At 46.0% G+C, this 27,763-nt stretch overlaps 1 protein-coding gene across 1 annotated transcript; it reads left to right on the plus strand.

Annotated features, from left to right (window-relative positions):
• Positions 1-27,763, plus strand: NCAPH (non-SMC condensin I complex subunit H). The gene is made up of 17 exons (XM_016219243.2): positions 1-188; positions 350-440; positions 1,127-1,219; positions 1,546-1,684; positions 2,089-2,213; positions 8,436-8,625; positions 9,607-9,698; positions 10,451-10,656; positions 14,839-14,987; positions 15,571-15,677; positions 16,033-16,155; positions 18,928-19,038; positions 20,589-20,771; positions 22,038-22,151; positions 23,847-23,938; positions 24,303-24,378; positions 27,269-27,763. The coding sequence occupies exons 1-17, from the start codon at positions 22-24 to the stop codon at positions 27,326-27,328; spliced, it is 2,118 nt and encodes a 705-aa protein (XP_016074729.2). The 5' UTR covers positions 1-21; the 3' UTR covers positions 27,329-27,763.

Consider the following 27,763-nt stretch of genomic DNA (forward strand, 5'->3'; position numbering starts at 1 on the left):
CCGTCAAGACGGGTGTTCTCGATGCCCCCGCCTAAGAAGGCCCCTCTCAACACTCCTGGCACCCCAGTTCTTGAAGACTTCCCTCAGAATGACGATGAACAGGAGCGTCTGCAGCGGAGGCGCTCCCGGGCCTTTGAGCTGCAGTTCAGCACAGACTCGCCCCGTCTGCTGGCCTCTCCTTCCAATCGGTGAGTGTGTTCTGGGCTGCCTCCTGGAGTGGCCCGCTACCCTGACATCGGGTATGTGGGTCTGGCATCTCCACACTACCTCATGGGTTCTGGGTCTTCATTTTGAAAAGTTACAGTATCCTGGATCCTTGCCAGAGTTTTTATTTTTGTTTTTTATTTAGGAGTATTGACTTTTCAGCTACAATTCCTAAGTTTACAAACACACAGATTACAGAGCATTATTCTACCTGTATCAAACTCTCCACTGAGAACGTGAGTATCTGCTGGTTTATCAGCGAAGCTTCTGCAACTTGAGCAGGGGGAAATTTAGCGTTCTTGATTCTATAGAGAATGCATGATCCATAATAACTGTGTACTTCTATTCTCCAGCAACTCGCCTTAATGTTAGTGTTTTCAGTATGGTTTTACTGTTTCTTATATACCTTTGGTGTACCTTCTGACAGATTGCCTGCCACCTGCAGTATATTGGCATGGCATAAGGGAGATAATGTGTGAGCTCTGGAGCAGATAGTAGAGAGATAGAGTTCTGGAGCTAATTGTGAGTTTTAGAGCTCACTTGAGTTGGAATCCTATCTCTGACACTTACAAGCTTTGTGGCCTTGGCATGTCACCCAACCATTTTGCTACAGTGTCCTCTGTAAAATGAGAATGAGAATAGTGCCTGCTCATAGAGTTGTTCTGAGGATGATGGGGTCCCTTTGTGTGCTGTTTTTAGAACACTGAACACTCAGGAGTTGTGTGCTGTCACTCTCTAGGCCTTGAGAATGGGAAGGGACACATATGCCTTTAGCTACGTTCCCCAAGTGTTTGTGGGAATTGATATCTGTGGCGAGATGTGGGATATCCCTGTTTAAAAACTTAGCTACCTCTCAGGGTAGCATCATTTATGTGAGCCTGGGCTATAAATAACAAACCTTTCTGCAATTTTTTCTTTCCAGAAAATCACTACCAAGAATGCTTTTGGCTTGCACTTGATTGATTTCATGTCAGAAATTCTTAAACAGAAAGACACAGAATTGACCAACTTTAAAGTAAGTAAGAAGGATTTCCACCTTCTCTTGCATCTGAATTAATAATGATTATTTCTGATACTTAGCATAGCACAATCATTGAATTCTACAAACACGAGAGTCTTCCTTGTTTAAGACATTTTATTAACTCTTTACTTTCTTTCCTAAACTGATGAAATGTGGAGAAGCTATCTTTCTGTTATGTTCTGTCTAATCTCTATTACTTTTAGGGAACCTTTGTGATGTTTTTCATAGGGCAAGTAAATATTTTATGAAGCCTGCTGTGTTTTGCCTGTTCAGTCTCTTTTTATGTATCCCCATGAGTACAGCTCTGCTTGTCTGACTAGGTGGCTGCGGGCACTCTGGATGCCAGCACCAAGATCTATGCTGTGCGTGTAGATGCCGTCCACGCTGACGTGTACAGAGTTCTTGGGGGACTGGGCAAAGATGCACCATCTCCAGAAGAGGCAGAAAGCCATGGTGAAGGTACATGGGTGGGGATCTGGATAAGGTAAAGGCTTTTTAAAGGGCGTGGCAGATTATTTGAGTAATATACTAGAATGAAGTCACAAGAAATCAATTATCTCATCTTGTGAAGACATGGACATTTTTAGATTTGTCTATAAAAAGTTTTTAGATTTTATTTAGGCCAGATTGAGTGAACGTCACCAGTTAGGAAACTTCTGATTTGTGGGTCTTTGGAAATTGACTTGTCTTAGAAGCTTAATTGAATAGTTTGGTTTTTCCCTCAGCTGCAGATCAGATGTGCCTGTTGCTGTGAGAATGGTGTGTGTTTAAGTCACAGCCATTCTTTAGAGTTTTGAGGAACTTGAAGTTGCACCCTCCAAAGCAGTCCTCGCAGTCAGTCCATGGTCTTATTCCTTCTTTAGATGGAAGTGTGACTGAAATGGGAACTACTAAAAAGGCTCCAAAGCCCAAGAAGAAGCACTCACACAAAACCATCGAGCAGAATATAAACAACCTCAATGTCTCCGAGGCGGATCGGAAGTGTGAGGTGAGGAGCTGTGTGCACAGTGCGGTCTCTGACTCATTGGAGACCTGGGGGCTGAGGCTGCCTTGCTGGTTTGTGCTTGTTTAGGCCTCAAGGGGGTAAAGTATTCAGCTGCTCTCTTCAGTGTCACCCTTTAGCTTTGCAGTAAAGATGGATGGGGGCAAGTCCCTCTTTCCCTCAATGTTTCAGAATGACTGAGCAGAAAAAAAATGACAAATTACTGAGAAATCTGATTAAAACATTTCTTTCCTAGTACATGCAGCAGTGATGGTGCTAGGAACATTTATTCTATTCTTGCTGGGCACATTGTGCTGCCCTGAATCTGTGACCAGTATTAACTCAGTTAATCCTTACAACATCCTTGCTACATTTTATGAAGAGGTGATTGAGGTGCAGGGCTGTTAAGTACTTGCCCAAGATGGCACAGCTAGTCTCTAAACCTGGATGTGAAACTCAGTGGTGTGCTCCAGAGTCCTTGCTCTAAGCAGCCAATATGATCTGGCAAATCCTAAGGAATCTGCTTGAAGGCATGGCACTAGAGGCCTCATTTATAATTGTCACAGTTAATTTGAAGCAAACAAGCATCACCACAATTTTTTTTTACAAATTTTGCTATTAAAAACAATACCTCCATGAACATTTTTGCACATACCATCTTTGCACTCTTCTAGGAGTATATCTGTAAGAAAATTCTGAGAGGGAATTTCCACTGCTCTCAAAAAAAGGTTGTACCAATTTACTTTCCCACCAACAATGGACTAGATTACTTCTGTGTCTTATCTCCATGACATTCATAAATGGTAATTAAGGTCATGAGACTGGACTTGATCACCAAGGGGATGTGTGCTTGTGGAAGAAGGACTGGGCCCTGGGATGCTCCAATTTTAAGAGTTCAGAAAGCTGAAGAAGAAACATCCAGTAGGTAGGAGGAAAGCCAGGAGAGTGTGGTATCCAAATGAGGGAGCGAGGGAGTTTCAGGGAGGAGGGAATGATGAGCCATATCAAATGTTGCAACGTGAGGCTTCTGGTGAGCTTGGAGGGGACCCTGTGGAACTGAAGGTCAGACCTCCAAGGAAGGGGTGCCATTCGGCTGTGCTGATGTTCCTGAATTTGAAAAAGGGTCTCAAGGATCCAGGGACCCTGGGACAAGGATCCAGAGGAAATGCTGGTTGGTGCTGGTGTCTGTGAGGGGCACACAGTTTGGCTGGTTCTATGAGTGAGAAAAAGTACAGATTGAATGCAGCTAGTGCTACAGGTAGGACCTGTCGCATCTAGAATGAAGAAGCACTGCTGGGTGACACAGAAATAGGAAGCCTGCAGAAAGAAGCAAGTCTCTTCTCCCTCTAGTCCTGCAATTTCCCTCTAGTGCTCCCCTATTGGTGGATTCCAACAGCAAGCTGCTGGCAAAGGCAGAATGTGGCCCCAGACCCTGCATCAGAGAGGATAGAAGGTAGGTTTGGAGCTGAGAAGCAGAAGTTTAATAAATGGCAGACAGGTAAAGTGTCATGGTCTCTACTTTCAGAAAAGTTCTGTGGGTAGGGAATGGTTAGAGAAAGACAATCTGCAAAATGTTACCCATTGGGGAATCTAGGTAAAAGTTACATGGAGGTTCATATTACTAGTTCAGAATTCTTATAGGCTTGAAATTTTTTCATAATGGGGGGAAACGAATGGGAAGAGACTGAATGTAGGCTATTATTTGGATTGGCAAATGGAGGGGAAAGTAAGGTCTAGAAGTTCTGCATTTTTTAAAATGGGATAATTAACAGCATGTTTGCTTGTTGATGGCAACAATCTAGTGGAGAAAGAATTACTGCCAATCCAGAAAAGAACAGAGAAACGCTAGTTTGGCATCCTTGAGCACGTGAGAAGGGAAGGGAATGGACAGCATAGATGGGGCTGGGCCAAGGAGCCCCACACCGATGGGAGAGGGGCGCATGTCTCCATTATAGACATTCTCTTCTGATTGAGTGTCCCCTTGCCCCCCATTCAGATAGGAAGCCAGATCCTCAACTGACAGTGTGGAGGAAAAAAGTGTTAGAGGTTTGAGGAGAGAAAAAGGTAGGAAAGAATCATCTGGGGGGCGGTGAGAAAATGGACTAAGGAAGTATAGTTTGCTTACCAGACAACACTTTGGGTCCACTTGATGGATTTGGAGTGAAGTCAGTCAGCATACTTCGTTTTTCCACCATGATTAGCTGTGTGGGTACAAGCATGGAGTAGGCAGAAGGTTAAACAAAGGGTTGTGTTTAGCTGAATGAATGTGACAGAAAGAGGCTGGAGTTAAGAGCATGTGCATGGGAGTGGCCACAATCATTGCTTTTGGAATTTCAGCTGGGAAAGAAGGCAGTAAGGGGCAGCGTAAAGTCATTTGATCAGTAGATGTAGGGCCTGGTGAGGTCAGAGACTTGTTGGTGTTGGAGACAACACCTGTAGGCTGTAAAGGTGGGAAGTGGTTGTTAGGCACTTAGAATTGAGGGTATGGAGAGCTTGCAGCCATGGTTAATGGTTCAATTTGGAACAAAAAGCAGAGGAGGTGTGAGGGTCATGCTAGTGTCTCTCTGAGTCTTGGAGTCTTAGGATGAGGCTCAAGACCATTGAAGGAGAGGATATCAAGGAACTGAGAGGCCAGAATGTTGGATGAATCAACATATGGATATTGAAATCACCAAAAACTATGACAGTAGTAAAGTCAGAGACTATGAGCCAAGAGCTAATACTAACAGCTCCCAAGAAGGGGGTAGGCCTGGGGGTTAGAAGGTAATTATAACATGGGCAGAGGGTGATAACATCCCATGTCCTGTTAAAGCTGAGAGTTTTAGAAATTGGGAAGAACAGTGGGGAAGCTGCAATGAGGAGCAAGGAAATCACCAGTCATTGCTTGGCCAGTGGTTTGAGGGTAGTGGGAAAGAAAGCAGCCACCCTGGACAGGCCTCCAGCGCAAGCAGTGTCCTTGGGTGGGCACCGTGTTTCCTTTAGAGTGGTGCTCCTCAGCCTTTTGTCATTGTCTCCAACCCTTAAGAGCCTTTTTAGATACTTTGTTCCTCCCCCTCCCCCTTGAAATTAATTATTAAAGAACAAGGGTTGAGGTTTAGAGAACCACAAATAATTATACTTGCTAAGATTTTTTTCACTCTCTCCCAAGAACCAGTTTTTAGCCCCTTGAGAGTGGTATCATTTCCATTGAGAATAAATGAGTGAGAGCAAGTAGGTGGCAAGACCTTCAGGACAGAAGTGGGGGCTAGAGGGAATTTTGTTAATGACTCAATAGAGCGTCGTGGGGGGAAAATAGTGTTAGAAAGGAAAAGAAGAGATGGGGGCCAAAGGAGATGTCAGAGATGTGCAGATTTTAGAGCTTGGGAAATACAGAATCATGGGGGGGCCTTGGGTCTTTTATGTGTGGCAAATAGATAAAGGGCAATAATACGATTAGTCCTGTTGGTCTCACAGCAGATGGTGAGGCTGAGTGGATGGGGCTAGGTTCACTTTGAGTGATGAGGCAGTTTTATTCTGGGCTGCTTAGTGGCTCTCATCAGCATTGGTGTGAGGACTGTGTGTGGATGTGCAGGGAGGGGAGAGGCAGGGGTGGCTGGCACTCTAGGGGAGAGAGTCAGTGTTGACCTTGGGTGGCACCAGATTTGGAGGCAGATGATGTGACGTTCTGATCCTGGTTCCACTGTCTTAGTTGTGCGGCCAGGGAAAAGGTTCTGAATCTCACTTTGTTAAACTGTACAAGCAGGCAACACTGATGCCACCCACACACAGGTTTTGTGTTAGTGAATCAGTTGATGGCACAGTGTTTCGTCCATGTAATATGCTGTACACATCTGAAGGGGGGCCATGAAATCCTCTCCCACCTTCATTTCCCATCCCAAGTTCTTGTTTTTTCTCCTTCGATAATCTGAATATTTATTTCTCTATCATTCTTGCTTTTGCTTCTGGCCTACAGAAATGTTCTATTCGACAGTATGGTTGGAAATCCTGCTTTCCAGCCATCTTTTTCCTTACCAGGTAGACCCAGTTCTGGGGAGCCTGAGGAGGCTTACAGTAGTCTCTCTTATTGTTATAAAAAGAAATAGAAGAGCAAGCAGCGCTGTTCCTCTGAACTTGTGGCTGTTGGGCTGTGGTATACTTATGCCAAGTGAAATCAACAATCTTGAAGAAACACCAAGTACCCAGACCTGAAGAGCTTTGTTTGCTCTGTCATCTGCCATAAACTTGTAACAGCCAAAGGTATGGATGATGAAAAATTTAGAATTTGAAGTTTCAGTTGTTTATTGAAGTTGGGGGCTATTGGAGGTTGTGTGGATATCAGAGAGCAACTGTTCTGTGGTGTGCCTGGCCTGGTGAGAACTGTTTGTGTGTGAGCTCACCTGTTTTCCACACAGCTTTCTACTGTGTGCTTAGTTTATGGAGAGATGGAATATGAACTGGGCCTTAAAGGAAGGGTAGGTCTTTGCAGGTGGACATTGCCAGAAAGGTGATTCTAGGCAGAAGGAGAAGCACAAGCCACAAAACAGGAAAGTTTTGGTTCTTCAGGGAGCTGGGCAGTATACACACCAGGCTGGAGCTGAGGATTTATCATGAGGCTGAATCAGCCCTAGACCTTACGCATTTGCTGCCTTCCAAGGCCTTTTTTACTGTTTCTCTGTCTTGCTGTGGACCCTTGTTTCAAAAGGTTCATCTAGCCCTAGCCAGTGGCTCTGTTGGTTGGAGCATCATCCTGTACACCAAAAGGTTGTGGGTTCGATTCCTGGTCAGGGCGCATGCCTAGATTGTGGGTGCTATCCCTGGTCAGAGCGCATACGGGAGGCAACTGATTGATGTTTCTCATATCAATGTCTCTCTCTCCCTCTCTCTCCCTCTCTCTCTCTCTCTCTCTTCCCCTCCCTCCCTTTCTCATTCCTTTCCTGTTTCTCTAAAATCAATGAACATATTCTCGGGTGAAGATTAAGGGGAAAAAAGGTTCATCTACCCTAGTTACAGCCAGTAGTAATTCATTTCCTGAAGAAATTACTCAAAGACGTCAGTCAGAGCTAATGTATGTGAAAGAACCATTGTTCTCACATGGGCATGATGCAATTATAGACAAAAGTGAGGAAAATTATCATCGTGTGTTCAGCTTTAATGTGGGTCATTGTACAGTTTTTGTGTTAACTCTTTGAAATGCTGGGTTTTATTAATTCCATACACAGCCCTCTAGGCATGTGGGGCTCTCTGGTGGGAACCATTGATCTGGTTAGCATCCGAGGAAGGGAATTAGACCAGAGACAGGGTTAACACAGGCAAGGACTGTGATGGTGGCAGCGGGGGTAGGAAGGAAGGGATAGATGGTGGAGATGCGCTGGGAGGAAAACCCACTGTACTGTGTGACTGGGTAAGGCTACAGGGAGAACGTGTGGGGACGTATGTGCTACTCTGGGGCTGTTGAGATGGGTCATTGAGAAGGTGAGAGGAGACTCAGTTCTGGTGAGGTCAGGCTCACAGCTCAGGGAGCCAGGAAATAGCCACGTCCTGAGACATCAGAAAGACCTGTGAACCTAGTACCCAGCCTATTCCTGTCACAGGGCCACCTGGAGAGTCCCAGATGACTTCTGCTTTCTTGCCATGCATACATATGCTTGCCCTGCCCCCATTCTTATGCCCTGTTCCCTGTTCTGCCTTTGGGCTTGATGTCACATGGATGTGCCACTCTTGCTCCTTGATGCAACCCAGAGGGCCTTCTTACTACTTCCTGCTTTACCCAGCCATCTCGCCTGGCTGACTGCCTGTTCTTTCCCTGGATCTCTTAGTTGCATTTTCCCAAATCTTTCACAATATTTCTGGTCCGAGGAATAGTGGGGTCTGGTGGACAGATCCATCACATAGACTTTTAAGTCAGCAGATTTGTTGACAGCATTCCACTAGAGATAGCCATTTTAAAATGGTGGCTTATGGAAAGAGACCAACAGGTTACTGTTAGGTTTCAATAAATGTGTTTGGGATCACATACTGTGTACTCAAGTAGTATCCATTTATTCATCTGACTACATGCAGCCTTTCCTTTAACTGGTATCTGTTGGGATGGACCTTTGCCTAATCAGTTAGAAAGCCCCCTCCCCTTTTGATCACGTGCAGAGACATTTCAAGACAGTGTGTGCAGCAGTGGTGAGCAGGCCCAGTGAATGAATTGGTATTTCCTTAGGCTTCATTCCATAACCTTGGGTTCCCTGTGTTTGTGCTCAGATTGATCCCCTGTTTCAGAAGACTGCAGCTTCGTTTGACGAGTGCAGCACAGCAGGGGTGTTCCTCTCCACCCTCCACTGCCATGACTACAGAAGTGAGCTGCTTTTTCCTTCGGACGTCCAGACCCTCTCCAGTGCAGGGCCTCCTGAGATGCCAGATTTAGGTTGCGTAGAAATGACAGATTTAAAAGGTAAGTCCACACAGTGCCTTTCACTGAGCATGTCAGTCATTAGAGACGTTTCTTGTAACCGTGGGATATGGAAAGCGCATCGTGCTCTTGTGTTGTGTATTTAAATACCCAGAAGGATCCTCTGGGGTGCAAGATTGGGCACCCTATAGGGCACAACAGACTTTCCCAACTTTCTGCAGCATGCAGCCTGAAACAGTACTAGTTATGCTACCTTCTCTCAGCCTGGGTTTGCCTCTCCCTCAGGTGCCCCCATTAGCAGCCAGTTCTCATAGTCGCATTTTGGAGCCAACCACTAACCTGGAGTGTTAGAGTTTGGACTTAGGAAAGGGGCTTTGAGAGACTTGTCGAGTCAGAGGAGTCTCACTCTTATTTGTCACCAGTCCAGGGGGACCTGTGGAGAAGCAGGCATTGGGAACTGTTCACTGATGCCTTTGTGGTGGTCTGAGAAAGACCTGCCCTGTGGTCAGCCTCTTATGCTGGCTTGGTAAGGATTTTAACCCCTGGCCCATTCTCTCCCTCGACACCCCCCAGTGCCTTCTCCTCTTTTAGCCTTATCTCAGATTTGCTAAGTAAAATAATTTTGTTCTAACAACCTGTTTTCCAAGTGTATGTGCTTGGCTGGGGCTCTAATGCTGTGACGTAGGTAATCTATAGTCTGGGACTAAAATAATTCTGATGATGGGCTGTGCACTGAGCACACTTTAAGGCAGGGTTTTGATTTCCCAGCTACAGTGGAGGGTACAGGATCCATTTCAGAGTCACACGTATGTGCTTCAGGTTTCTGCTGAAGTGTTTTACTAATCGTTGGAATGCCCTTGTGGAGCCTGCCTTCAGTGGGGAGGCCTGCGCGTCTGCCCCTCACAGAGAGCAGCCACTCTCCCTGCCCGAGGACCCTCGCCATCGTGCTGCTCTGATCCTTTTGGGGGTGAGAAGCGTGCTCTGCTCACCTCTGACCCTCTGTGCTCTCCCTGTCCTCTCCAGCACTCCTGCAGCAGTGTGCAGAAGATCGCCAGATCTGCCCTTCCCTGGCCGGGTTTCAGTTCACGAAATGGGACAGCGAAACACATAATGAGGTGTGGACTTCTGGCCTTTTTAGGGCTCTAGGCATTTCTCCAGCACCTTGTGGTTTCAGTGAGACCATCTGAGATTAGTTCTGCCCAATAGGAACCAAAACTGTAGCATCGTTTTTATTTAGCCACAAGCATAGAAAACATTCCTTTGGCACTTTTGTGGGGACTAAAACATGGGAGTGGTGGGGGGAGGTAGGAATACGGTTGTAAGCTCCAACAAGACCAATGGACAGGTAGGTGAATTCTGGGACCAGCTTTGTGCTCCCCTGGGATAAGGCAGCCCTGCCACTCCTGGGTGCCTATTTTTATCAGATTTACTCTTGAACATGATTATCCCAGTGGCTACTGGTGTCTTAGGCTGCTGTCAAGCTCAAGGAATTTCCTGCTCTTTGAGGTTGAGTCCCTTGGCACAGAGTTTCCTGAGAAATTGTCATGTGTAAAGCTTTCCTCTGTGTATTTTTAGCCTGGCCCCTTTAGCCTACTTACTACAACTTCCAAAACAAATGGTCTCCATGGACAACTCTTTTCTCTAAACATGTAGCTAATGATGCAGAGTCCTGTTTCACATGTTACAAAATGTTCCTGGTGACAGTACAGCTCCTTTCTGGACTGCACAATATAAACTTCCTTGGCACTTTTCTGTTATGGGAACATTGGCTGCCGGGAGAGGGGAGGAGACACATCCATCGAAGGCTGTTCCTCCAGCAGTGACCGGGGTGGTCACAGGAATGAGAACTCTCTCTTTGTCTCTCTAGTCTGTGTCAGCCCTGGTAGACAAGTTCAAGAAGAATGATCAGGTATTTGACATCAATGCTGAAATAGAGGACAGTGATGGCGGCAACTTCCCTGATGGGCCTCTGGAGGATGACTTTGATGCCAACGATGAACCGGACCACACCACCTCTGGGGATCACGCAGAGTTCAGGAGCTGGAGGGAACCCTGCCACAGTCAGAGCTGCCAGTAAGGCTCTCAGGGCCACAGAAAATGTTCCCATGGGAGTTTCCCTAGATTTCCAGCTGGGACAGTCTCATTCCATCTTTGTGATTAGCTGGGTTGCTGTGCTGTGTTGTCCACACAGGTGGAGCCATCCAACTCACGATGGAATTACACCTGCTTTGAATGTCAGCACAGCCACTTATTGGTTATAAAAATGACATTGCAGCCCTGGCCAGGTGGCTCAGTTGGTTGGGTGTCATCCTGTACACCAAAAGGTTGCAGGTTCCATTCCTGGTCAAGGCACATACCTGGGTTGCGGGTTCGATTCCCAGTTGGGGTGTGTACAGGAGGCAACTGATTGATGTTTCTCTCTCTGTCATCCCTCTCTCTAAAATCAATAAACATATCCTTGGGTGAGGATTTAAAAAACACACCTTACATTACAGGAGTCTGTAAGGCTAGAACTCGGGTAGGTAAAGTGCTGGGGAAAAGTAGCTGGGATACAGTAGCTCCTTCAGTGGTGCCTATTGGTAGCACTTGCATTTGGTAACATGGAAGGTACTCCCTTTCTGCACACTGCACTTGGTCCGGCTTTTGACTAAACTGCTCCCTCTTGTTAAAGATGGAACCCGCTGATGTCTAGCTTACAGGAAAAATGGGGCCCCTGCCTGAAAGATCAGGCAAAGCAGGGCAGGGACAAGCAGAGCAGGGGAAACTCAATAGGCAGATAACATTGAGCATATGGGGCAGGAAGAGAGGTGTAAAATGGGTTTGAAATTATTTACATTTTTTTATTACTCTAGTAACTAAGAAAATCAGAACTTTGTTGGGCTTTATTGTATGTACTTAACAGATTAGTATTATTTTAATTTTGAATATGATTTAGTAGCAGGATCTCATAAAATCCTACAGTGCTGAGGGCCCCATCTTGAATGGGCCTGGGTGTAGGACAGGCCCTCTGACGATGCCTGTGCCTATAAGAGCAGCTTTGCAACTGGGATTGGGGACAGCCGAGCTGGTTGAGTATGGGTAAAACCAGTATGATTTCCCACCGAGGCAAACATCCCTTCAAGAGCATTGCTTTAATGTCTCCAAGGTAAAGACTGCTTTCTTGAGCTCAGTTTGCCCGCCCATGTGGAAAGTGATTTGATTAATTAATGTGTCTTCAAATTGGAGTGGATGTCAAAGGGCTAAATGTTTGGTACCTCGAGGCAAAGTTAGCACCTGGCCCTTTAGCACCCTTCTTGCCTGATCCGTGCTATTGACCTGTGATTTGATCCCAGTTCTCATCCTGTCTTCTAAGAAGTGAGAAGTGGCAGGCAAAATAGTGAGACATTTTCAAATGTCAGAGAAGAAGAGTTCTCACTCTTCCTAAAAACTGGGATGGCATCTGAGGAACTGATGGTAGCAAAGTCACTTTCATTTTGTTATTTTGTTAGGACCATGGATGCTTATTTTGAGCAAGTGCCTCCATTCCTCTCCCTAGCTCCAGAGCAAACTCTAAGACTCCATCCTAGTGAGTGCATTAGGGGCAGGGGCTTGGGTTATAGTTAGGGTTTTATCCATCTTGAAGTCCCGTACCCTTGGGAGCTCAGTGAATGTTTGAACTGAACTGGACCTGGACCTGCTGTAGAAGCCGTGATGTGGGGCAAGTGGTATCACTTTTTGGGCTCTTTGTTTTCTCAAAGGGTTGGAAATAGATGATTATAGTGATATCTGATATTTGTTGAGCAACTCGTTCTGGCTTTGTGCTAGACACTATGCTAGGGGCCTTACCTGCATTATTTTACATAATTTATATAATATATAAAATGTGGTCACTTAAACCTCACAATAATCCTATTTCGCCTCATTTTACCCCATTTTACATGTGGAAACAGGTTATGTAATCCTGGTTGCACATAATGAGCTACGGATGGCAGCCTCCACCCAGAGCACTTAGCTGGGAGTCTGTGAGGCCCGCCATGTGCTGCTGTTTCCCCAAACCTCCCTCAGTGACCATCCTTATTTCCTGGGGTTGAGAACTCTGCACCATGCTGAAAGGTCTTCAGGGTGGGGTGGGGGCAGTGCTGGATTAAATCCCCATGTGTGTGGGATGCCCACGTTACCTGTACCTGGGTGGCAACACTGACAGCTGTGCACAGTGTAAAAGGTGTGTGTATACGTTAACAAGGACACGGCTGAGAAAGTGCTCAATGTTTAGGAGCAGGTTGGGTGCTCCCTCTTCTTGGTCTCTGTGGTGAGGGTGTGACTTTGTGGGTTGTTTGCTCTCCGAAGTCCGGTCCGAGACCTTAGCCTGCCCAATGCATGCAGGGAGTGGTAAGTGCTAGCAGCCAGATGGGAGGAGACCTTTAACCCAAAGGTATTAGTGACTGAACTGGTGCTAAACTGAAGGGCAAGATGTGTGTGTGTGTGTATAGATGAAATAGAATTCCTCCAGAAGGTTAGAGATGTTTGATGGAGAGGTAAGCCTTGAAAAAGACTACAGTTAGGTTAGCTGTTGAGTGGGGACCCATGGGGTGCCTGCCACACAGCACTGTGTATTGTAGGAATTATTAAATGGCTAGAGTTCAAGCCTCCAGAGCCTCAGTCAAGCTCTGGCCCACAGACTCGGGATGGAAGCCAAGCTCTTTATAGCTTTGCCTATCAGTTCCTTATGATTCCCAGCATGACCACCAAAGCTTTAGCAGAAGGTCCATGAGGATTGAGTGGGGATGCTGCTGAAGCCATCTTTCTCCATTTGGAGTGCACAGTGCTTACAGTTGTTAGTAACATAGGCCAGGCATTCTGCAGACTAGAAGTGTGAATTTTTAGTACCTTTTAATCTTTAAAATTAATGTTTAATTACACATTCAATATACAAATGCAATTTCCTGGATTTTTAAGAAAAAGATTCTGTAGATAAAGGCAAAGTCCCCTTTTTTATAAATTTTTTATTTTTAAAAAATATATCTTGCCCGGCCGGGCAAGGCTCAGTGGATGAGCGCAACCTAGGATCCAGGCGATTGGGGTTCGATTCCTAGTCAGGGCACATGCCCGGGTTGTGGGCTCGATCCTCAGTTGGGGGCGTGTAGGAGGCACCGGATCAATGACTCGCTCATCAATGTTTGTATCTCTCCCTCTCCTTTCCTCTCTCTGAAATCAATAAAGATATATTAAAAAATACTTTATTAAAATATATCTTTATTGATTTCAAAGAGGAAGGGAGAGGGGGAGAGAGTTGAAACATCAATGATGAGAGAGTTGCCATTGATCGGTTGCCTCCCTCACGCCCCCAACTGGGGATCAAACCCGCAACCTGGGCATGTGCCCTGACTGGGAATCGAACTGCTATCTCCTGGATCCTGGGTTGGTGCTCAACCGCTGAGCCACATCTGGCCAGGCAGGCAAAGTCCCCTTTTAAAACTTTTTTTAGCTTATTCCATAATGCTTGATATAAAGGGGATTTAAACTCATGGCTCACTACAGGTTAAAAACCTCCTGAAGTTCCCTTGTTAACCTTCTCTGTAGAGGGCAGTAGAGCAGTACTCACACACTTGCTGACGTCAGAGGCCTGAGGAGAAAGCTACCTCACACATCCTAGTAATTTGCAGAAAGGGTGGAAAACCAAATCAAAGCTGTCACACTGGACTTGCCAGTTAGACACTTCTTCAGCAAAGAAAGCATTTGCAGAATATAAATTAGAAGAACCTCTTCACTTTTAGTAGAAACAACTGCACTTCCTGGAGCTGTCCTTATGGAATGGTGATGAGGAAAGGAGAGGCTGCCAGCTGTGGCAGAAGCCTGTGTGTGGGAAGACCCGGGCTGCGGTGGAGGGAGGGTGTCAGCTTCCTGCTCTGGCAGCTCATTAGCCGTGTGGCCTTATGTACAAATGTAGCTTCTTTCTACCTCTGTTTTCTTGTCTTTGAAATGGGTGCACTTGTATTTTATGAAGCACTTTGGAACATCCAAAGTACTTGTGTAGATTTGATCATATTGTTATGAAATTAAGAGAAGCAAAATGCTTTGAAGTAAAAACTAAAGGGTTGTTAATGTGGAGTATTTGTATTGGACTGACTTAGGAATGTTGCTCACTTGTGGAAAGGTGGGTAGGTAGAGCCTTCAACCACACCACATACTGCTTTACATGTAAGTACATAGTTGTGTTGTATATATGGACGTGGACATGATTGTATGTGTAAAAACATTACTTCATGTGTGTTACAGGGAAGAAATGATTCCCCTCGGGGATGGAGACATTAGGACCATGTGCCCCTTTCTATCCATGAAGCCTGGAGAATATTCCTATTTTAGTCCTCGCACCATGTCGATGTGGGCTGGGCCGGAGCACTGGCGCTTCAGACCCCGACACAAACGTATGTTCTTCCAGGTGGAACCTGTTAGGAAAAGAGAGAGTATAAGTCACCAGCAGTTAGCAGATCAGCCGAGGAAGGGAAGTACCGATCTCTGTCCTATTGAACCTCCTGGTCAACTGCAAACGCACATAGACAAGCCAGCCTCCCAGTTGGACAGTCAGTTGACCTGGCCTGGGATGAGGGCTCAGTTAAGACTAAGGCCTCTTGAGTGACAAGAGTCAGGAGAGCTGTGTTCCTGACTTGGTACTGCTCTCTAGTATCACATAGGTTTCAAACAATGGCTACAGGTGGGAATGAATGACCACTGGGCTGTGGCGGCCCTCAGCAGGACTCTGAAGGGGTTATACCAGCATCGTTTGTTTTCTGTTCCCCCTTATAAAAGGAGGGATTAATATGCATACATTTTTATTGTGTTTTGTTAGCAAAACCACAAATTATAAATTACAGATGAAAATCAGGCGCATGATTTGCCTCTTCCAGTGCTTTATGGTGGGGTTGGTAAAACTGCCAGTGTGTCTTGTGAGATGCGGAAATAATGTGGGCCCCAGAAGTGAGCAGTGTTGCTCTCTGTCCATTTCTGCAGAAGATGCTGCCTTGAAATCAGAAAACAGAAAGAAGAGCACAAAGAAAGAATTTGAAATCAACTTTGACGATGACATTGACTTTGATGTGTATTTTGGAAAAGCAAAGGTTTGTGCTGGATTTATTACCATTTGTACTCTCTTAAATTACTCTTTACACTCCCCTTTCCCTTGTAGATACGATTTTAAAGAAGTCATTATGAATTCTTAAAACAGATGGCTTCATTGTCCCTCAGTTCTTAGGGGAACTGAGAAATAGTCCCAAATTCAGTGGCAGAGAGAATAAAGTTTAGAATATGAATAATGTCCAGCAAAGTTGCTGCTTTACACAGAACTAGGGACTCTGATGGCAGACTAGTGCTTCCTGTACACCTCCCAAGCTCATTCCAAAAAGGAATAGGTTTTGGCCATTTTTATTAAAGATGCCTATAAAACTTTGTGGGTTTTTTTTTTTTAATTACTAGGCTGCTACTATTCTGACCAAGTCCACTTTGGAGAACCAGAACTGGAGAGCCACCACCCTTCCTACAGACTTCCACTATGAGACGGATAATCTGGTTCAGCTGCACCTCAAACCTGGCACCAGGGTAAGGCTAGTTCTTGGTTCCTCAGGGCCCCTGTTGTCGAATCTGTTTACAGCATTGGAGGTGTCCAGTGGCTGGTGGTGTTGACTCTCAGACTGTGCCTTCAAGGAAAAGGCGAGAGAGCATGAGGAAGAATGTGTGTTAGCCAAGAGAAGTTACCAGAAGATCCAGGGGGGGTGAGGCAGAGCTGAAGGGGAATGCTCATAGGGAGATGGACACTAATGTTTAGGAAATACCTCACCTGGATGGAAGGCTGCACACAGGCCTACGTGTTGAAGTGCCAGGGGAATAAACAGAATCTTTTGTTGAGGTTTGTACAAGGTGAGAGTTGTTTCTTGATTTGCTTATGTTCTTGTTGGCGTGGATTCACTAGCTGGATGCTTTCCCTAGCCCACGTGCCTCCCCACAAGCAGGGTGTAGACGGGAACCCACAGTGACCCATGGGTAATGGAGGTGCCAGGCACCTCACTGCAGTCCTTTGGGAGTGCCCTAGAACTGCACCAGCAGCCCAGGTTCCTTCCACAGCTGTCAAGATGAACATTCTAGACTACCTGGTGCTGCATCCCAGTTACTGTGCACAATTCCTTTGCCTGTGGCTCTTTTGGTGATGCTAAGAGCAAGTGCATGTCCCTGTCTCCAGGGTGACCAGGCAGTGGTTCATGCCAAGTTCCATTTAATTGGGACCCTCTGCTCATTTGCTTTCCTGTTGTTTTAGTCACTGGTATCAAATGTATAGTCTACAGTTTCTCTTCCTTATTTTGCCTGTTCCTCCACAGGGTCCCCGCCAAACCTGTGCCCTAACCACCTTGCCACACAGCCAGAGCTCACATTATGTTTTCATAAAGGAATCCTGCTATAATTTTCTTTCTAGTCAATACCGTTCACTTAACAGAAATATAGTTGACCCTTGATCAACATGGGGTTTAGATGTACCGACCTCCCCCACAGTCAAAAATCCACTTATAACTTGACTCCCCAAAAACATTACTAATAGCCTACTGTTGATGGGAAGCCTTACCGATAACATAAACAGTCAATTAACATATTTTATATGTTGTATGTACTATATACTGTATTCTTACAATAAAGCAAGCTAGGGAAAAGAAAGTATTACTTAAAAAATCACAAGGAGCCCTAGCCAGTTTTGGTTCAGTGGTTAGAGCGTCAGCCCTCACACCCAAGGGTCAAGGGTTTGATTCCTGGTCAAGGGCACGTGATGGTTGCAGGCTCCATCCCCAGCTCCAGTCAGGGCAAGTGTGGGAGGCAACCAATCCATGTGTCTCTAATATCGATGTGCCCCCTCATCTTTGCCCCCCTCTCTGCCCTTTCCTCCCTTCCCCTCCTTCCCCTCCACTCTCTCTAAAAAAAAAACAATGGGAAAAAATATCCTCACGTGAGGATTAACAAGAACAAAAAATCATAAGGAAGAGAAAGTGCACTTATGGTACTGTACGTATTTATTGGAAAAGTCTACATATAAGTAGACTTGCGCAGTTCAAACTCATGTTCAATCAACAGTACTCTTAAAAATGCAGAACGGAATAATATACTGTTATATGTCAGTTATACCTCAGTTTTAAAAAAAGAAATGCAGAGAGATATAAAGTTGCAGCAGTAGTAGCTGCTGTGCATATTGGTTAGATGCCAGCAGCAAGTTCTCTACTCAGAAAACAGCCCTGAGGCAGAGCCAGGCTGCTGGGAGCTGAAGGAAGATGGCAGGGCTCATCCACCAAGCTGGGCCCTGCCTCGAGTTGCCTGTGATTATCCACAGGAACAAATTTTCCCACGTGTAGCAGGGCAGCAGTCACGGGCTGTGGGTCCCCTCACCCTTCCACAATGCTGGACTAGTTAAAGCTCTGTTTACCTAGAGACTCCACAGAGCAACTAGCCGTCCAGTTTAATATCCTAACGGGGCATTCTAATAGCAGCCAGCCAATACATGAGGGGGTTGTGTTCCCTTTCGGAAACATTTCCTATAGACTCTGGACAACTTCCGGTGTGTCCAGAGGAGAGAGTGGTAAATGGAGAGGGAATTAGAAATTGTCATATGAGGAGTAGTGGAAGAAAATTTCTTAATTCAATAAATATCTTATTTAATAATATTTTTGGATTTATATTACAAGAACATTGAGTTTTGAGGGCTGCTTTTGTAGTATATAGTTGCATTAAAATATTCATTGTGCTTTTGTAAACTGTACACAGCTTTAATACCATTTCTTTGGCCCAAAGACACACACCCCAGGTAAAAATCCCCTGTCTAAGGGCCTGCAAATATCTGAAAGGCTGTGGTTAGCAGGCACTCCCAAAAGAGGAGGCAGACTTCATCTGCGAGGCTCTGGAAGGTGGGACAGGACCCTGGATGTAATGACCGGGAGAAGACCTGCACTCTTCTCGCTGTAGCTCTGGGGGGAACCGCCATTGCCTCATTGAAGTAGTGAGTGAGTTTCCTATCAGAATTGTGCAAGCAGCAAAAAGTTGACTTTTCATATAGCTGTAGGCAGACTTGATTTTAGTGAAGGAACTCTTTTTCAAATAAAATTGTGAACAGACTGCATTGCATACCAGCTGCTCTGGTTTATTTGGGATTGATGGTGGCTCTGAGCCCTGCTACCCGGCTTGCTTTAGAATGGAGTTGTGCGGTTGGAAAGCTGGTTGGATTAGATGACTTCTGAGTGCCCTTATAACTCCAAATTTTAGGAGGTTGAGCATAGGAACCCAGTTGAGTGGTTGCTTTTCTAGAAATTGCTTTCTGCAGTTTTTTTTTCTGCATTCTAGATACTTACGATGGCCCGAGGCCAGAGGGCGGGGACCGAGCATTATGAAGAAATTGGAGACTATGACTATAATAATCCTAATGACACATCCAACTTCTGCCCTGGATTACAGGTAAAAGGAAAGAGCTCTGTCCTCTCTTCCAAGCACCACAGTCTTTCTTTCCGACTCCCATCACCTCTGCTGTGTATCAGAGGCTGTAGGGTTTTAATCAGGTGGAAGTTTTCGGATGCCTGCCCTGCCCCAGGCATCAGGGAACTGAGCAGAGCTGAGGATACAACCAGAACCAGGCCTGCCTTACTGTTAGCCCTATTTGCAGAAAAGTGGACATGCTCCAGTAATCCAGTCAACATGTGCATGGAGTTAGCGTGTGCCGAGCACTTGTATTAGCTATTTTGGGATTTCAAAAGAAAACACAACTCTGCTCTTAGGAGCTGATATTTTGGTCAGGGAAACAAAACTCATAGACATGAGAAGATGGTGGGTAGTAACAGGGAAAAGGGTTCATGGGTGGGTCTCAGGAGACCAGGCTCTGATGTTGGTTCTCATAGTGTGAACTTGTACAAGCTACTCCTACCTGTAGGTCCTGGTTAGACTGGATAATGTCTGTGCTCATCCTGTGAGTCTGCTACTGAGACACAAGTGGAAATGACAGCAGGGGGAGAACATTAGGCTGTACCTGGGTCCCTGCATGTGGGGAGGGGGAAAAGAATTGAGAGAGCACGGCCAGCATGGCTCAGCGGTTGAGCATTGACCTATGATCCAGGAGATCTCAGTTTGATTCCGGTCAGAGCACACGCCCAGGTTGTGGGCCCAAGCCCTAGCAGGGGGTGTGCAGGAGGCAGCTGATCAATGACTCTCTCTCTTCATTGATGTTTCTGTTTCTCTCGTCCTCTCCCTTCCTCTCTCTGAAATCAATAAAAAATATATTTAAAAAAATTAAAAGAAAAGAATTGGAGAGTTTATTCACTTTATTTTCTTACTTGGATAAGAGTTAGGTTTTTATATTTTAGTGAAAATCTAGACTGATCTCTTGACCAATGTTTCTCCAACTTTCACCGTGCGTAAGAGTTACCGGGGAAGCTAATTATACCATTCCTGGGTCCCATCCAGGAGAGCTGATCTGTTGCCACTGGGCTTGATCAACATTGACTTTCCCACTGGCTCCCAGCAGTATCCTTGCTCAGGCCTGCTGACAGGTCACACCATTTCAGGAGTGCTTTCTGTAAAATGAAACCCTAAATTTTTTAGAAGTCAAGGGGACACTGTAGCAGTTGTGATGACTGTATTTTTTTTAACTCTAGTTCCAGCCTTAGTTATTAAACACCTTGCTGACCGGTCACAAGATAACTCGTGTCTGCACTTACATTAATTTAAATAATTTCAAAGTCTGAAAGCAATGTAGAGTTGTAAAAGAGCTGAAAAGTAGCCGGCCACACGGGCGAGTTCTGGCTCGAAAGCTCCAGTCAGCAAGGTGTTAACAGATATCTCCCTCATAGGGTTTGTGTGCAGCAGGATGACTATAGGCACCCTGAAGGCCACCCTAGGCTGACTCAGCATAGTGAACCCTCTGCTCTTGCTGTGTAAAGATGGACTCTTTCAGGGATATCTCTAAGCCCCTCCCACAGCTTCTGCCAAACTTGAAGGGCTGTTTCCTTGCCCAGGCTGCTGATAGTGATTATGAAGAGTCGGGTGACTTATTTGTGGGACCAGTTGGGACCTCTGATCTCTCAGCTTATCCTTGCCATTCGCCTAAGACAACACAAGAGAACGGTGACCCACCTGACATCCAAGAATCAGACATCACTCGTTACGGGGAGTCGAACCTGGTAGCTGAACCTCAGAAGGTAAAGGTGGAGCAAGAATCCCTTTCATGGTGTTCTCCTGAGATCTGTCATTTACCTCCTGAATGCGAGTCACGTTGGTCTGGGCTTGAGTTTTTTATTCTCGATTTTAAGCCATTGCTATCCAAGTGGCTAATGCTTAAGTAGGGCTGTGGGAATTAACTGGCACTCATTAGATTTGAGGAACGAGCCCTTTCTCTAAAGGTCGTGATAAACCACACATGACAAACCAATCACAAAGTGTGTGAATGAAGGCTGCGTGCGGGCAGAGAGAGTGGGTTACTATACTCGCTGTTTGGCTCTGGAAAATCTTGGCTAGGTTCAGTTCATATTAAATTATCTGCATTAAGCATCTGTCTGTTTCATAGATTATAGGCTCATGTATAGGGTGTCCCCCAAAAAATGTATACACACTTTAACAGCTGATAACTCACTTAATTTTCACTCCTTTTCAGTTTTAACTAATTTGAAATAATGGGTGAAGCCAGACTCAGCTTTGAAAAAGAAAATTTATCCTAAAGTGCCACTAGACTTTTTTTTAATGGGGATACATAAAAGATAAAGTTTGCCCGGCCGATGTGGCTCAGTGGTTGAGTGTCAACCTATGCACCAGGAGGTCCCAATTCAATTCCCAGTCAGGGCACATGCCCTGGTTGCAGGCTTGATCCCCATTAGGGGGTGTGCAGGAGGCAGCTGATCGATGTTGATGTTTCTATCTCTGCCTCTCCCTCTCTCTCTAAAAATCAATAAAAACATTAAAAAATAAAAAAGACGAAGTTTATGGTACAAAATTGGCAACAGTCAATGAATTGACGGCACACAAATACCAAATGAAGTTATTCTTGATGTTTGCAATTCCATTGTTTCACATTATTAGCAGTGCCTGGACCAGAACGGACATCAGTTTGAGAACAGGTATAGACAAAAAAGTTATTCATTTCTGTAGATTCTGTTAAATTTTGAAAATGAACTGTATGTTAATAAACAGTGATTTTATAATCACTCAAAGTGTATATACATTTGTTTGGGACACCCTGTTTATGAGATTCACTCTTCTCTTACACTGGAGTTCCAGGTTAGCCTCAACTTACATATGTGACCAAGAAGAAGTTAGGTTGAAATGAAGGACTCTGTTTTAATATGTCCAAAGAAAACTCTTTGACTTCATGATTCTTCTTTATTTGAACTCCAGACTCATTTTACAGTGTATTGATAGTAAATGCTTCTTTCTTCTGCTTAGTTTTACTTTTTGTCCCATACCTATTTCAGGTAAATAAAATTGAAATTCAGTATGCCAAGACTGCCAAAAAGATGGACATGAAGAAGTTGAAGCAGAGCATGTGGAGTTTGCTGACGGACTTCTCCACACAAGTGGACGCGGAGGTTAGTAGACATGGAGGTGACGGAGATGAAGGGCTCCACTTCTCTAGGACCCTGGCAGGGGCGGGGGGGTGCAGGGAGCTGCAGGTGTCCATGGCTCCAGGATCCAGGGTGCCAACGCAGAAGGCATCACTCAGAAACACCGGGATGACATCACACCTGAAAGAGGTGAACCAAGGGCGTGAACAGGTCACACACATGGTGATAGAGATAGTGAATGTGGGACATTTCTCATCCCTGCTGCTGATCAAAATGCCAAACAGTGAAAGGATATTTATGTTGCTTTCAAATAACAGCTTGGCAGCTAAACGGATTCATTGCTGGTGTATTTTAAGTTGATAAATGGCCCTTGTGGATAGCAAATTCTGACATCTCAGGTGCCATAAAGTGTTTAAGCCCTTCTATCTAATAATTTGGATTTGGAAAATGTATTTTAAGTAGCAAAGGAAAAAAAAAAAGAAAATGCTGTCAAGTTGTCTCTCCTGAGCAAGGTAAAACCTTGATTAGCACGTTCCCACTGAATGGAACTCTCCGCTAACTAGAACCCTCATTTCCCCTTTCAGACCTCCTCTGCTTGGGGTGGTCTGAGCTTTCCAAACTCTGCCTGCTTTCTTGTACTTCTCTGCTGGCTGACTTGGTGGAGGACCCTGAGCTGTGTAGTCTTGGATATCAGATAAAGCTTCTATTGTATTTATGAAGTTTTATCAACTAAAGTGGAATGGGAAGTGAAATTTTTAAAAAGTAGGAGGGGGTCCTGTTTTCACCTTTTAACTTAAATGACTCATAATACCCTGTCCTCCAAGGATTCTGCTTAATTAAAGGTTGGGGTTTTTTAAAAAACCTTTTATTGTAAAAACATTCAGATTCAAAAATAGAAAACAGAATAGTATAGTGAACATCTGCTTCCAGTAATTATCAATATTTTACCTGTACTCAGTTCTGTCCCACCCCCCCCACCTTGTCCTGTACACATTCTGAGTTTTTTTTTACGCAAATGCCAGATATAATATCCTTTTATAGCTGCTTGCCTGCTAGCAAGGAGGCCGCCATGTCTGTGTTGTGTTGTTTCATGTGTGTTTTAAGTGGAAAGCTTAAGTCTACTTTTAGATATGGATTCTGTGCTGCCCTTAACTGTGTGGTCCTGTTGAAGCTATAAATGACCATGGTTTTTTGTTATTTTGTCTTTTTTTTCTTTTTCTTACTTTGCAGTTTTTCCCTTCCTGGGATATCACTGGCCTTCAACACATTTACCAAAAACTCAGTAAATGTTTGTGTTATAGTCCAGGGCTGAGACACTGGATCCTTTATGGATCCTTTTCCTTGAAAATGTGGTTAAGAAATTGTTTCGGTTTTGTTCAGATATAGACATTTCCTTTTGGAGCTAGAACTTTGTAAGTTTATGTTGCTAGCTCAAAAGTGAACTGGCGCCTGGCTGGGCGTGGCTCAGCGGTTGAGTGTTGACCTAGGATCCAGGAGATCACAGTTCAATTCCCATTCAGGGCACATGCCCAGGTTGTGGGCTCCATCCCCAGTCAGGGGTGTGTAGGAGGCAGCCGATCAATGACTCTCTCATCATTGATGTTTCTATCTCTCTCCCTCTCCCTTTCCCTTCCTCTTTCTGAAATCAATAAAGATATATTTTAAATAAAAAAAGTGAACTGGCCCCAGATGTCTCATCTGTGAATATCCTTCTCTTAGGCAAACCACAGTGAGACTGGAAAAGAAGGGGACCCAGTGGAGGCGGCCGACGAGAAGATGCTGAGCAGACTCACACAGGACCTGCAGAAGAGGTGCGTGGCAGCAAACTCTGGGGGCTGGCGTCCCATCTGCGCATGGCTGAGAGCACTCCAGCCCAAGCTGTTAGTGTGATGGGCCCTCCGCACATGCCCTGCTGTCCTAACACTTGTAGCAGTTTTTCTGTTTCTCTGCACTGATAGATGAGTTAATACAGACCAATTTTCAGAAGGCATTTTCTGCACCAGTGGTTGGAATGGAACAGGAGATATATTTTATTCCCAGATTAAAAAGAAACAAACTGGAAAAACCTGCTTATCAAATGCATCTGAACTGCTTCTTTGTTTCTCATTAGTTTATTCACTGGACATGTTCCTAGAGTTGCAGTGACCTAGCTAAATGCTGCCCTTTGTTTCACAGCTTGCCGCCCCTCATGGCTCAGAACCTCTCTATACCCCTGGCCTTTGCCTGTCTCCTGCATTTAGCCAATGAGAAGGTAGGTGACTGGTCAGCATGGGTGTGTTGTGTTCTCTGTTTGTGTCCACCTGCTTGAACTTTTAATGAGATCTTTCGTGGGCTACCTCAGAGGATGTCTTATGTACAGTGACCTGTGTGGTACCTTTAGCCCAGAGGATTGACCAGGAACTGAGAAGGAACTTAGAAAATGACCATCAGGTGTGATTAGCAATAAAAAGAATGAGGAAGACCCAGATGGGAAAATGTTAGATGTGTCTGTTCCCAACTTGAAAACACAAAGTACTTACACATCACTGAGTGTCACAGGCTTCAAAGGCCAAATCCTGTCAGTGCCGGAGTACAAGGCACATGGGAAACAGGAGGGAGGAAAGGATAGAGCAGAGGGTGGAAGGAGTCAGATGCTCAGGGAGAAAGAAGTAAGGTATGGAGGCAGCAGCCAGCCAGGTGGGGCCACCAAGAGTAGTGAGGAAAGTCTTGGGAATGGAGATAACTGTCACAAGAACGGAGACAGCAGAAGTGCTGCCTGTGATAGTGTGCCAGGCTCCTCACTGTGCCGTGCTGGCCAGCAGAGCTGAGCAACTGTGGCATAGTTATTGAAAGAGCAGGTAGCGGCCCATCCTCTCAGGAGCCTGTTGATGCTACAGTGGGGCACCCCGTCTGTGTGGTACTGCTTGAGACTTGCTGTCCTTTGTTATCCCCGAGCTGGTCCCTAACACAGACTTTGGCACTTGAAGTAGCAGACTGTGGACTGGGTTTGGGCTCTAGCCTGTGCCATGAGCATCACCAGTGCTAGGGATGCCCAACTGCCACCACTGTGGATGCTCACACTTGTCTAGGGCAGGTCCCCTGCCCCGGAGGGACAAGGGGAGAGGAGTGTGACATCTCAAGTGTGGTTTGAGAGGATTGATAAGATTGGAATGAAATAGCAAAAATGAGGTGCTGGTAGCAGTGCCCAGGGATTACTGTGTGCCAGTATCTGACTTCTGACCCCTTAATGACATTGGGAGCAGTGATGACCGGCTTGGTTTCCCAGGCCTGCCTTTGCTTTGGACTGACTGTCAAGCCCCCAAGGAGGGAATGTCCCCTGTAGGGCTGCCTGTGTGGCACAGCCTCCAACCAATCCCAGTGGACCTACCCCTGGGAGTCAGGGACCACTTCTCCTGCCACCTTGTAAGTTCATGACCTCACTGAAGAGGATGCTGTCGATTTGTCAGAGCTAGTTCTGATTTTGGGTGGGGAATTAAGGTAGAAGAGCCGTGGAGCCAGGGCCACGTGCTATTTGTGTCCGACCTTGGGGTGACCATTGGGCCCGTAACCTCCAGGCTTGGCAACACCTGAGGCCTGAACAGAATAAGCCAGCCTAGCTCCTGAGAGGGAACCAGTTGTGCATGAGAGCCAGTGTAGATGGGTGTCAACAGGAACATGACAGCTGCTGGTGGTGAGCAACCGTGCTGACTCCAGAGCTGGCGTGTCCTGGTTGGTCAGGAAGGTTTGAGAGCCAGTAGTGACAAGGTCTCCGTGTAAGTCCTGATGCATCCGTGGTGTCCAGTGTCAGAAGCCAACTACGTGAGGAGAGAATGACTAAGAGAGAAAAAATGAATAAAAAGCTAAATTGTCCTGACAAGAAATCCACAAACAGCTCTGAGGACTCCCCATCTGAGGAGGAGGGCACTCCAGCCGCCGTCTGTCTGACACTAAGAAGGTCGCTGCTGGGCTTTCCTGGGGGAGGCCTGAGATCTCACATCCTCCTGGATGGGGGCTTCTGAAATGTGGGGCACCTCCAAAGTCCCAGTGTGAGAAGCAGAGCGCCCCCGGGCTATGCGTCTCAGAGACCTGCCTCCTCCCTGTGAGAGCAGCTTGTGGCCCTCACATGGCTCCCAAGTAGCCTGGGGCCACGTAGCCACTGCTGAGGATGGCCAGGGGGCTCAGGCTTCAGCACTATTCTATTCCCAGTGCTGGTGCTGGCTTTGTCCCTTCCAGTGTGATCAAGTCTCTGTAAGGGGCCCCAGGGCGCTCAGCATCTGAAGACTAGGGAGGTGGGCCCCGACTGTGACCTCTTGGGCTGAGCACTGAGGCTGTTACTGGGGCCGGCCTTGGGCTTTATGAGATGTGACTGTAACATTTGCCCTGATAGTAACTGAAAATCTTCAGGGATCTACATATGATGATTCAGCTTGGAGCAACCAAGAGAGATCTCCCCATGTTTTCTGGCCTTTCTTCTCTTGGTCTTTCCCTCCCATCTGGACACCCCATCAGCCACTCTGGTAACAAGCCCCTCATATGCAGTGTGGTGGGGCTTGGGTTGACCCACAGATGGAAGCTGGGCCCTCTTCCCTTCATGGCCCTGAGTGCCAGCAGTGTGTCGGTGATCAGCCACACCTAAGCAACTTCTGGACCCCCAGCTGCAAACATCAATGAGCTTTAGCAGCCTGGGAGGAGGGTATGCTCTTGCTAGAAAAGCGTGGATGCTGAGCTCAACACTCTTACCCCCCTCCAGTGCCAAGAGAGGGAGGGGGCATGTGAGGTTTAGTCCTGAGGGAACAGTTGCCTAGGGTTGGTGGAGACTTCATGGGCTGGGAGAGTGGGGAAGAACTGGGAGGAGGTGGGGAAGGTCTGCACAGAGATGGGGGAGAGAGAACAGATGAGTGGCCATCACTAAGGGATGGGACTTGGGGTGGGGGAGGAGGGCCTGGAGGTGGGAACCAGAGTCAGAGAAGGCTTGCTTTCTGCTTTTCCCCCTGCGATTGGCGAGGATTTGGAACTAGCTCTCTCATGCAAATTATATTTGTTGTGACAGTTTTACTTATAATCATGGGATGAACCTCATGCTTTGTTACCTCAGTTAGGATTTGTTTTGTGATTCTTGCATTCTTGGTATATCAGTCTATGTGTGTTTGAACCTCTTTCAGAATCTAAAGCTGGAAGGAACCGAGGATCTTTCCGATGTTCTTGTGAGGCAAGGGGATTGAGCTCACCGGGAGAAGTCAGCTGGAGGGGGCTCATCACTTCCTGCGGCCAGGACGTCTCCACTAGGTGCTACAGTGTGGGGCTCATGGCAAGGCCATAGCCAGCTCCCAAGGTGCCCAGTTGTCTGTGGCTCTTCCCTCCTGCCCCTCTCAGTCTGGGAACCAGCACTGGAAGCTCACCCTGTGAGCACCTAGGTGGGAGGAGAGGGTGAGGGCACGTTTCTCATGATGAAAACCTACATGCGTTCTCTGTATCCATGTATAGTTTTAGTCTCCTAAACTGAACTGTTGTTCTGCCCACTTTTTGCCCCTTGTAGAAAAGGATTTGCCAGTAGGCATATGTGTTTTACCAGCTGCCTGATTCATGTACATAAAATACGTCACGTGAGGCACATAGAGATGTATATATAATGCTTAAAAATAAAATTCTGAGTAACA

The sequence above is a fragment of the Miniopterus natalensis genome, chromosome 13, assembly GCF_054644295.1.
Source record: "Miniopterus natalensis isolate mMinNat1 chromosome 13, mMinNat1.hap1, whole genome shotgun sequence".
Taxonomy (NCBI): domain Eukaryota; kingdom Metazoa; phylum Chordata; class Mammalia; order Chiroptera; family Miniopteridae; genus Miniopterus; species Miniopterus natalensis.